This window comes from Lytechinus pictus, chromosome 6 (genome assembly GCF_037042905.1).
Source record: "Lytechinus pictus isolate F3 Inbred chromosome 6, Lp3.0, whole genome shotgun sequence".
Taxonomy (NCBI): domain Eukaryota; kingdom Metazoa; phylum Echinodermata; class Echinoidea; order Temnopleuroida; family Toxopneustidae; genus Lytechinus; species Lytechinus pictus.
The window spans coordinates 26,210,077-26,222,585 of NC_087250.1; the positions used below are offsets into that span (position 1 = coordinate 26,210,077).

The 12,509-nt window shown below is 40.2% G+C and overlaps 1 protein-coding gene across 1 annotated transcript; it reads left to right on the plus strand.

The window, feature by feature from the left end:
- The first annotated feature begins 6,671 nt into the window (after nucleotides 1-6,671).
- Nucleotides 6,672-11,764, plus strand: LOC135154570 (uncharacterized). The gene is made up of 2 exons (XM_064101279.1): nucleotides 6,672-8,547; nucleotides 10,458-11,764. Exon 1 carries the CDS (start codon nucleotides 6,875-6,877, stop codon nucleotides 8,516-8,518), a length of 1,644 nt encoding a protein of 547 aa, XP_063957349.1. The 5' UTR covers nucleotides 6,672-6,874; the 3' UTR covers nucleotides 8,519-8,547; nucleotides 10,458-11,764.
- The last annotated feature ends 745 nt before the right edge of the window (nucleotides 11,765-12,509 follow it).

Consider the following 12,509-nt stretch of genomic DNA (forward strand, 5'->3'; position numbering starts at 1 on the left):
TGTTAGTTTGAGTTGGCCGCAAGAAAAATGGTCACACTTGTTACAATCTCAGTTGAAGGGTAAAGCTCGAGATGCTTAATCAGCTTTGTCAGTTGATGATGCGGGTCGTTATGTCGTTGTAAAAGCAGCAGTGTTGCGTGCTTATGAGCTTGTACCGGAGGCGTACTGTCAACAATTTCGGAAAACACGCAAAGATGAGACCGAAACTCATCTTGAGTTTGCTAGGCGCAAACAACAGTTGTTTGATAGATGGAGTTCGTCACTCCATGCAGATACCTTTGATAAGCTTAGAGAAATAATTCTTCTCGAAGAGTTTAAGCGTAGTGTGCATTTCGATGTTAGGTTGCATCTTGAAGAGCAGCAAATAGGAACGTGTAAAGAAGCAGCGAAGCTTGCAGATGATTATGCGCTAACGCACAAAATCACAAACAAAAAATCAGATGAGACAAACAAATCTGGAAAGTGGAAAAACAAAAACAAAAATGGTGCTTCAGCACACAACAAGAAAGAAGTAAAACCAAAATCTAAAGATGACGAGCAAGAAAAGAAATGCTATGCATGTCACAAGGTTGGTCATTTTAAAGCAAAGTGTCCTACATGTACACTTAAAGGAAAAACAAGTGAATCAAGTAATGCACATCCAAATGCATTTGTGAAAAATTTGCTAAGTTCAGAGAGTAGGATTGAGCCAGTTAACTTAGAGAAAGTGAAAATGCAATATGAACCGTTTGTTTCTGTAGGATATGTTTCCCTAGCTGTTAGTGTCGAAGCAAGAAAAGTGAAAGTGTTGCGTGATACTGGTGCTTCTCAGTATTTGATCTTGGAGAGTGTGTTGCCTTTTGGTGAGAAATCTTGTGTTGGAGCTAGTTGTGAAAATGGCTGTGAGACCATCACTTCCGATGGCAGATGTTTCCATCATTTTAGGGAATGATCTTGCTGGTGATAAAGTTGTGCCATGTCCAGTTGTGAGTGCTATTCCGTGTGAGAGTAGTGAAACAGACCAGTTGGTTGCAGAATTTCCTACTGTGTTTCCGTCTTGTGCTGTAACTCGTTTGATGGCAAAGAAAGTAGAGTCTGAATCGAAGTCTAGTGAGCTAGATGAGGTTAACTTGGGAGATTCTTTCTATTGTCGTTTGATTGATGATGAAAGTGAATCAAATGTGAATGAGGGTGCAGGGGAAACTCAAAGTACAGAAGAGAAAAGTAAAATGTGAACCAATGCCGATAAGTAAGAGTAAGTTGTTGGAGGAGCAACAAAAAGATCCTGAGTTAGTATCCATGTTTGAGAGAGCGATCTCTGAGGAGGAGGCATTGACCGTGCCTGTTTGTTATTATACGAACTCAGGTGTTTTGATGAGAAAGTGGAGGCCGATAGATGTTCCTGCTGATTAAGTTTGGAAAGAGGTCCACCAGATTGTAGTTCCTTCTACCTATAGGCCGGAAATACTTAGTCTTGCTCATGAAGCACCACTTGCAGGTTACATTATACATTTGCACTTGCACTTGTGAGTCTATAAGACTCGGGAGAAAATCCTTTCTCATTTCTTTTGGCCAGGTTTACAAAAGGATGTTGCAAACTTTTGCAGAAATGGTCATGTTTGTCAGGTAGTAGGTAAACCGAATCAGAAAATACCAGTCGCGCCATTGAAACCAGTGCCAGCGTTCGATGAACCGTTTGCAAGAATTATCATAGATTGTGCGCAAGTACCAGGTATGTCGAAGCGATTCCACTTAGACGCATCACCGCAAACAATGTGAGCAAGGCGCTGATCAAGTTTTTCACGACTGTATGATTACCGCGTACCGTTCAGTCTGATCAAGGATCAAACTTTATGTCGAAAGTCTTTAAGCAAGTGCTAGGGCAGTTAGGGATTGAACATGTAATTTCTAGTGCATACCATTCTGAATCGCAAGGAGCACTTGAGAGATGTCATCAGACACTCAAGAACATGCTCAAAACATATTGTTTGGACACAGAGAAACAATGGGATGAGGGAATTCCATTGTTGCTATTTGCTTTGAGAGAATCTGTTCAAGAATCTCTTGGTTTCAGCCCATTTCAGCTCGTGTATGGACATGAAGTTCGTGGACCCCTCAGGTTGTTGACTGAAAGGTTGTTGTCAGATGAGGAAGATGTGAATATGTTGGACTACGTATCGTCTTTCCGTGAGAGATTGCATCATGCTTGTGAAGTTGCTAGGAAGAATTTGTCTGATTCTCAGGAGAAAATGAAGTCTTGGTATGACAAGAAGTCCAAGGAAAGGAATTTCAAGGCAGGTGATGAAGTTTTGGTTTTGTTACCAGTAGTTGGTAATGTTTTGCAGGCTAGATTTTCTGGACCGTATACCATTCTGAAGAAAGTTGGTGATGTTGACTATGTCGTCAAAACCCCAGATAGGAAAAAGAAAAAGCGTGTATGTCATGTGAATATGATAAAAGCTTATGTTCGACGAGATGATGAAAAGAGAGCCCAACCGGTGTTGAGTGGTGTAGAATCTGAGCTGAATGATGAAAGTGAAGAGATGTGTAACATTGAGAGAGATGAACCATGTGTGAAATTGAAAAAATCAGAAGTTCTAACACACATCAATGACAAACTAACCCACTTGTCTGAGAAGGAGAGGAGGGATGTGAAAGAGCTGTTGAATGAGTATCCGCAGTTATTTGCAGATATCCCATCTCGTACTGATGTTGTTGAACATGATGTTGATGTGGGAGATACCGCCCCAATCAAGCAGGCACCTTATCGTGTTAATCCAGTAAAGATGAAGAATTTTGAAAAAGAAATAGAGTACATGCTGCAGAATGGCATCATCGAGCCAAGTAGCAGCGCATGGTCGTCACCATGCATCTTAGTTCCGAATCCGGATAAGTCGTATCGTTTCTGTACCGACTACAGAAAAGTCCATTCGAGTACAAAGATCGATTCTTTCCCGATACCGCGCGTAGATGACTGTATTGACCGTATAGGCAAGGCGAAGTATGTGAGCGAGTACAAAGACCGATTCTTTCCCGATACCGCGCGTAGATGACTGTATTGACCGTATAGGCAAGGCGAAGTATGTGAGCAAATTTGATCTGCTTAAAGGCTATTGGCAGATTCCGTTGACTAAGAGAGCGCAAGAAATCTCTGCATTTGCTACACCCCAAGGCCTATTCCATTACACTGTGATGCCATTCGGTATGAAATACGCGCCGGCTACATTCCAAAGACTTGTGAATAGTCTTGTCTCTGGTCTTGAAGGTTGTGAAGCTTACATAGATGACTTGCTTGTGTATAGTGAAGATTGGGAAGTTCATGTACAAAGAATCAGAGATTTGTTCAGGAGATTGTCTGATGCCAAATTGACAGTCAACTTGGCAAAGAGTGAGTTTGGAGGTGCTCCTGTTAGTTTCTTGTGTCACGTTGTTGGTTCAGGTCATGTTCGACCACTCTCAGCGAAGGTAGAAGCTATTCTGGCGTTCCCGACTCCAACCAACCGGAAGGAACTGATGAGGTTTCTTGGCATGGCAGGCTACTACAGACGATTCTGCCATAACTTCTCTGATGTCGTCGCCCCGCTGACCAATCTACTACGCAAGGAGGTGAAGTTCATCTCGTCGAGCGACTGTCAGAGTGCTTTTGACCAAGTGAAAGCACTCCCTATCTACCAATCCTGTACTGGTGGCTCCAGATTTTAGTCAGCCATTCTCTCTGATGGTTGACGCTAGTGATGTGGGTGCCGGAGCTGTTCTTACGCAGAAAGATGAACAGGGAACAGACAGGCCATTATCGTTCTTCTCAAGGAAGTTTTCGAGCAGTCAGAGAAATTATTCCACTGTGGAGAAGGAAACTTTGGCATTAATCTTTGCACTGCAACACTTCGAAGTCTATGTGAGTGGATCTCACCATTCAGTGGACATATGGACAGATCATACTCCTTTGACGTTTCTAAGTAAGATGAAAAACTAAAATCAAAGACTTACAATGTGGAGTCTACTGCTCCAAGAGTACAACTTGAACATTAGACATCTACCGGGAAAAGACAACACTATTGCAGACACATTGTCGCGAGTGTAAACTAAATCCTAAACTTTGACCAATTTGATAACATGGACTTTGTGTGAACTTTGAACTCTGGACAATGGAAGTTTAACGCCGTGTGTATCAATGTGAAATTCGGACAATGAAAGTTTGATATCATCAATGTGATAAACAGTGAACGTTTGACATCGTGTTATGTCATCATGACGTTTGAGCAGTGAACATTTGACAGCGTGTTAATTCATCGTGACATTTGAACTGTGAACGTTTGATATTGTGTATAATCAAGATGAAATTTGGAAACTGCACTTTCTGTAAACTGTTGAACTTGAAACTTATATCATCATGTAAATTTATACCTAAATGCTTACTTGTCATCTCAACTTAATGGATACTCCGGAATGGACTCTTTACCATGTTTGATTTGAAAGTGAACTGAACTTGTTTTTTTTTTTCTGGATTTCTGGATGCCAACTGAGCTCATGTTTACACTATATCTTGGATCAAGTAATCTGAACCTACTGTGAATCTTCATGAACATTCAATGAACCCTAACTGAAGCGATGATGTTGAACTTCGTTGAACTGAAACTATAATTGGAAGAAGATATTTGAAATCAAAAGTTTGAACTTACATCTTGAATGATTTCTCATATTATTGACTTTTGGACTCAGTGAAGCAATGATTTTTATATTGCTTTTCTCATCACACTTGGAAGTAATATCATGTATTTTCTATGTTGATTATTCGTGTGAAATTTCTTATGACTATGTTTATTACGAACATACATGTATTTCAGAACATGCGTGTACCTTTTGATGAATAAGTTTTACTACATGCATGCGCTATCAATACATGTCTGTTTTACTCATTTCATTATACTATGTTTTATATTATGCTTATCTTTTGCCAAAGTATGCAAAATTGCTGCACAAAGAGCGTGAAATTGAAAAAAGGCATTTCGATATGTTTTAATGCATTAACTGTGTTTGGTTAAGCGTTATATTCATTGTGATAATGTTCATTTATATTAACAAGCAAAATTTGAGTTGCGAACATACTAATTGCAATTTCTTTGAAAAATTATAAGCATGTTTTTAAGGAAGGGAGTGTGACGAGATAATAATAGACGTTTAAGGCTGGAGGAGAGACTAGCGAAATGATATCGCTATAACTGGGCGTTGTGGCGTGCGCCTGTAATCCAAGCTATGTGGGAAGTTACTAATTGATGCAGAGGTTCGAGGTTCGAGCCCTGGTCACGTCTTTCGGATGGTGACTTTAAAGGTCGGTCCCAGACGTAATTAATCATATCTGATTGATACACGTCTGACAAAACTCAAACGCACACACACATATGTGAACAACGGACTTGTGAATGGGAATCGTCATGTGTAGATTTGTAAATAAACTGTTTTTTAAACGATTTGACACGGCGTGGCTAGTCCTCTAATTCATGAGTGTCTGAATGGAGAACAAGATTCAGGAGGTTTACGTGGGAGTTTGTCCAGGACAGGTAACAGTAAGAGCTTGTCCGGACCAGCAAACGTAACAATTCATTTTGTCAAAACTGAAAACAATATACACAGTACTATTATTATAAGCCGGGTTGGCATGGTTTGGGAAAGATGGAAATATATATTTATCATCTTTATTCGCCAAATAATATACATGTAACATATTTATGTGGCACTTCTATGAAAAAAAAGAGAGAGAGAGAACAAAACAAAACAAATTGTACACAATAAATTACAATTAATAAAATATAGGGAGAGAAGATAGATTAAATTGAAGCTAAGAAATACATAGGAATTCAATCAACTGACCAAATGCTTCCCTTATTAACGTGCTACAGATACTTTCCTGATTTCTTACTGCTATCCTATATATAGTAGCGTGTTTTACATGTATATTAATTATAATTTCTAGGATTGATTTGCGTGTAAAATGATGTCACCTATTACGACCCCTTTTGGTTTTCACTTTAATTATGATCGTCATAATTTTTAAATGCAAACTTATCTGATTAATGTTGACTGAATGAAATCAGATTCCTTTGTAATGTACCCATGTATTTACTTACAACATGTACATTGATCATTTTTTTTAAACAAGTGCACACCTATTAACCAATAATGCATTTAGCATTTCCATTTATTTGAAAGCAGGAGAAAAGAGCATTGTAGATCAAATGTCTTGCTCACGGGCATAGGTGCCGCGGCCGGGGATCGAACCCCTGACTTTCCACGTATAGCCAGGCGCCTTAGACCACTCGGTCACGGCACCTCTATGAATATCTTATTCGATCATTTACAACTTAAAGTTCAAGTCCACCCCAGCAAAATGTTGATTTGAATAAATAGAGAAAAATCAAACTAGCATAACACTGAAAATTTCATCAAAATCGGATGTAAAATAAGAAAGTTATGGCATTATAAAGTTTCGCATATTTTTCACAAAACAGTGATATGTACAACTCAGTGACATGCAAATGAGTCAGTCGATGAGGTTCATCACTCACTATTTCTTTTGTTTTGTATTGTTTGAATTATACAATATTTCATTTTTTACAGATTTGACAATAGGGACCGACTTTACTGAATCATATATTATTTTATCTCGTAACTTCTCGTTACGGGATTCTGTGAGATACGAGCTACGCATGCGCGAAATCAGTGAGCCTACGTTCATGCATCGGCTGACCACAGGCAGCCATTTTGATCAGTAAAATTTCGTTTTTCTTAGAAAGTTCCATACTCTACAGGAGGTACGTGTAACTTTTTTATGTTTCTTATAATTATCACTATTTTCTGAGCCAAAAGATAATTTTCTTGTGTTACGTTTTAGCCTGTTATGGCTGATTGTAATGACAAGGGCCCCCCTGAAGGCTCGTCGATTAAGTCAGCTAACGGTGACGTGTTTTCACCCGAGTCCATCCGCACGGCGGTATTGGCCTCTAACGCTGCGAATAAGAAGGATAAGGCTCAGAAACCAAGCACGGCTGGTACTAGTGATGTGAATTTTGCCAGCACGGCTGGTGAAGTTCAGGGGCTAGAAAACTTTGTGATACCTAAATTAACAAAAACTAGATCGGGTTTGAGTAGTTCCGGTAATAATAAGATTGATTCTCAGACCCAGTCCCACATGTACGACATGAGCAATCAAGCCCAACAAGAGGCTAAGGCAGGGCCTGCTAAGCCAAAACGAGGGAAAAGCAAGACAAATAAAGACCCCAAATCAAGTGCTATTGGTGGTAAATCATGCAAGTCGAGTGGTGTTTCCCCTCCTGCAGCTACAGGAACCTTGGCCCCGGGCAATTCTGTGAATGAAAGTAATGAAAAGAGGTTTCAAAGTCTAGAAAGGGCACTTGAGAAACAGAATGCTATGTTAGAGAAGCTCTGTAACAACATATCACATACTAGTAGTAGTAGCACGATTGAGAGTCAGGATGTAAATGTTAATGCCCAGGGGCATGAGGGGGCACAAAGTCAAGTTTCAGATCAGTATATGGAGGGAATGGACCCCGAGGAAGGGAGTTTTGTACCAGATTATGAGTATCCTTATGACTATGGCGAAGATGGATATATTTTCTCCCTCTCATCTGCTCAAGCTGGTGCTGAGCAGGTAGACCCTGCCCCTACTATTAGTCCCAGTCACAGTGTAGTTGAAGATGAAGTAGTCATGACAACAGGGCATGATGGGGACTCTGTTGCTACCCCTATGGTGGCAAAGGGTTTTGCAGCCCGTTTTCAAGCTCAAGCCCCTATGGGACCAGTTGTGAATAAAGAACTAGCAGATAGTCTGAACATTATGCTGTCAGAGCGCATGGGCCTGGAAAATATGGGTGTACTCATGGACAAGTATGTTCCACCCAAGAATGTGCCAAACCTGGTAGTACCCAAGGTTAACCCCTTAATCTGGGATAATATCCCGGCAAAAACAAAATCCAAAGATTTGAGGCTTCAGAAACTCCAAAAGCCCTTAATCAAAGGAATGATTGCTGTAACAGAGCTTATGAAGGATAAGACTACCCCAGAACAGGAAGAGGCAATTGCACTACTGGCACATGCTAACAATGAAATAAACATGTTCCGAAGGGAGTCCATTAAGCCAGACCTCAATCCAAAATTCCAACCACTCTGTCGATCCGACGTGAAGGTAACAAAACACCTTTTTGGTGAAGACCTGGGAAAAGTTGTGAAAGATATGACAGAACAACAAAAGGCAGTGTCTGTTACCAGGCTAGGTTTCCACAAAGTCAAGGATGAAAATCAAGGTCAGAGGTTTGCTCCATATCCAGGCAACTTCACTAGGCCAGCCTACAGAGGGAGGGGCCGTGGTAATCAGAACTCTCCCTTCACACCCTCTTTTTTAGGCATGCAGACCAGAGGGCATGCATTCCACCTGCGAGGCAGGGGGAGAGGAGTAGTCATGAGAGGCCAGAAGAGAATGAGAGGACTCAAGGCACCAGCCACACAGTCCAGGCCCCCTTACTAGAACCCATTTCGAACAAGACAGATGATGAGGTAAGCAATGAACATGCATCGAGTAGCACTCTGAATTGCAACCATTTCCAGGGGGGCCAAGTAAGCTTACATTTTGGCCAATGGGAAAGTTTAACTTCTGATAGAAATATTTTGAACATTATCAAAGGGTATAAATTGGAGTTCATAGGAGCGCCACCCATTCAGATATACATACCCCATCCTTACAAACTGACTCCTGTTGAAATTTTGGCTGTATAAACAGAGATACAAACCCTTTTGAATAAAGAGGTAATTGAAAAATGTGACCACATACCTGGTGAATTCATTTCCAATATTTTCATGCGGGAGAAAAAGGATGGAAAATGGAGAATGATTCTGAACTTGTCCCAATTGAATGATCATCTAGATTTCCACCATTTTAAAATGGATACCTTTGAAACTGCAGTGCAACTTTTAACCAAGAATTGTTATATGGCATCACTTGACTTAAAGGATGCATACTTCTCTATCCTAATAGATGCCAGGTACAGAAAATTATTGCGGTTTCAATGGAAAGGGAAACTGTTTCAGTTCAGAGCGCTACCCAATGGGCTCTCACCTGGGCCTAGGATTTTTACAAAAGTGCTCAAGGTGCCTCTATCTGTGCTCAGGAGCAGGGGGCATGTTATTGTATCCTACATTGATGACACACTCATAATAGCAGAATCAAGAGAGCAGGTGAAGCGTGCAGTGAATGACACAATAGAAATGTTGTCAAAATTGGGGTTTGTTATTCACCCCCAAAAATCTAAGTTTGAACCAAGTCAGCAAATCAGTTTCTTAGGGTTTGACATAAACTCAAATACCTTGACTGTTACACCAACAAATGGGAAAGCAGCTGAGATTAAGGCATTTGCTCAAAAGTTGATGAGAAAAAGAAAGATCACCATAAGACAACTGGCTTGTTTTATAGGGAAGGTTGTAGCAATCCTCCCTGCTTGTGAGCAAGGAAAGATGCACTATAGAGCACTTGAAAGAGACAAAATCTTTAACCTGAAAGTACATAAAGGCAATTATGATGCTCAATTGACATTAACCAACCCATCAAAAGAAGAATTGATCTGGTGGGTGAGAAACATTGAATCAGCTACTCGACATTTGGGTACAAGGAAAATAGATGTTGAGTTATGTAGTGATGCTAGTGGTGCAGGCTGGGGTGCCACAGATGGCAATACTCAATGTGGAGGTAGATGGAAAATGTCAGAATCCCTTGCAAGTGGCAACAACATAAATTACCTGGAGTTACTTGCAGCTTTCTTTGCATTGAAGGCTTTTTGCAAGGATAAATCTAACATCCATGTTTTAATGAGACTAGATAATACCACTGCAGTGAGCTACATTAATGAAATGGGCGGTATCAAGTCAGTTGAGTGTGATAAGCTTGCCCATCTCCTGTGGCAGTGGTGTATAGTGAGAGATATTTGGGTCACTGCAGCCCATTTGCCAGGCGTAGATAATGTAATTGCAGATAAAAGATCCAGAATCTTTAGAGATGAAACTGAGTGGATGTTAAATCCCATAATTTTTAAGGAATTGTGTAAACTGATGGGTAATCCTAAAATTGATCTCTTTGCATCTAGATTGAATACCCAGCTCCCCAATTATGTGTCATGGCAACCAGACCCTGGGGCACAAGCCATTGATGCCTTCACCTTGGACTGGGGAGGTCTAGAATTATATGCATTCCCCCCATTCTGTATAATCAATACATGTCTTCAGAAAATTGTGGCAGACAAAGCTGAAGGGATTTTGATTGTCCCAAAATGGGTCTCCCAACCATGGTTCCCTAGATTATTACAATTGTTAGTTGATACACCCATTGTTCTGCCACAGAGTGAGCATACCCTAATGCAAATGGAAACGGGGAAAATACACCCCCTGTGTGATAAACTGTTTTTGCTCGCTTGCAGATTATCTTGGAATCGCTCAAAGCAAGAGGCATTCCAGAAGGAGCTCGCTCAGTCATCTTGGCTTCATGGCGACAGTCTACAAGGAAGCAGTACATGTCCTACATCAGGCGATGGATTCAGTTTTGTAATAGGAGATCGACTAATCCGCTGCAGACACATGTCTGTGAGATTTTAGACTTTCTTACAAACCTAATGCATAATGGCGTGGGATATAGTGGCATTAATACTGCAAAATGTGCTATTGGAAGCTTTACTCTGGTGCAAGGAGGGAAATCAATAAAGGATGATCAGATAATATCGAGGTTTATGAAGGGAATTTTCAACCTGAAACCACCGAGGCCTCGTTATTCAGACATCTGGGATGTTGGCAAGGTGTTAGACTACATTCGCTCCCTCCCAATTAATTCTGACATTTCCCTGCATGACTTAACCTTGAAACTTTGCTTGCTAATACTCCTGATATCAGCACAGAGAATCCAAACACTTCATCTTTTGAGAATTGACATGCTAGACTTGCAGAAAGATCGGGCAAACTTTGTGATAACAGAATTGTTGAAGCAGAGTCGACCAGGCAACAGTGGGGCGACTATTTGTTTACTGGAGTACCCTCATGACAAACGACTATGTGTTGTAGAAACTCTGAAGCAATATTTGTCAAAGACAGAATCACTACGTAGAGGAGAAAAGCGGCTCTTCGTCAGTTACAAAAAACCTCATTGTGGTGTATCAAAGGACACAATAGCTCGCTGGGCTAAAGAAGGATTGTCCCGGTCAGGAATTGACACTACAAAATTCAAGCCTCATTCTACGCGGGCAGCCTCAACGTCTGCAGCTGAAGCTAGGCACGTCCCCGTTTGTGAGATTATGTCGAAGGCTGGATGGTCATCGGAGAACACTTTTCGTACTTTCTATCACAAGCCAGTAGAGAACACACTTGTAGATACTTTCCAAAAAGCAGTGTTAGAAGCCTGATGATTTATTGGATATTTTGATTCATCAAGGATTATTTTAGGACATGTGAGAAGACTTGAGGCTCGGAGGCCAAGCCTTAGTAACTTCAGTTTTGCGTTTCTAATTATGACATAAGGATCAGGACAATGGAACAGTAAAATGTACTCTTGATAATGCAGAGAGGCATTAGTTAATGAACTCCAACAAGCTTGGTATGGACTGACCCAATTTTTATAGGGTTACTGATGTTTTTAATTTTACAACATAATGCGATAATGTTCACAAGTTGTGATAATGTTCATAAGTTCTTGTAATGAAAAATAAATTTACAGGACATTTGAGGCATTCATCAGAAATCATACAGTGGATGTGTATGTTTATGGTTCTCCTAGTGAACTCAGAGTGGCTTTCAATATCTCACAGAATCCCGTAACGAGAAGTTACGAGATAAAATGTATAGATTAAACGAGAACTTACCTGAGTTTGAAGTTTGATCTTCATTTTATGAAGTAACGGAGAGTCTAGGGATTATGTGCCCTACCCTCCCCCCTTTGCTTCAAAGCTAAGATTACAGTCTTTACTATATTGATTGAGTTGTAGGTAAGTCACTGTTTAATCATAAGTTTCACTCTGGTTCCACTAGGGTTTTCAATACTGATTTCGCGCATGCGTAGCTCGTATCTCACATAATCCCTAGACTCTCCGTTACTTCATAAAATGAAGATCAAACTTCAAACTCAGGTAAGTTCTCGTTTAATCTATACATTAAACGATGCTAATATCACATGTTCAGGGAGGAATTAATCACTGTTTCATTTGACAATGAGGAGATAGTTAGAATATTTGATATAATGAAATACAAAAGAAATAGTGAGTGGATGACGTCATCACTCCCCTCATTTGCATACCGACCAGGATGTGCATATAACTGTTTTCTGAAATTAAGCGAAACTTTAAAGTGTTATTACTTTCTTATTTTACATCCGATTTTGATGAAATTTTCAGTGCTGTGTTTGTTGGATTTTCCTATTTTTATTCAAATCAATTTTGTTGGGGTAAACTTGTCCTTTAAAACATATACATCGCAACCTCTAACCCTCC

Excerpts from the sequence above, each read along its gene's own strand:
- LOC135154570 (XM_064101279.1), top strand. The coding sequence starts at position 6,875 with ATGGCTGATTGTAATGACAAGGGCCCCCCTGAAGGCTCGTCGATTAAG.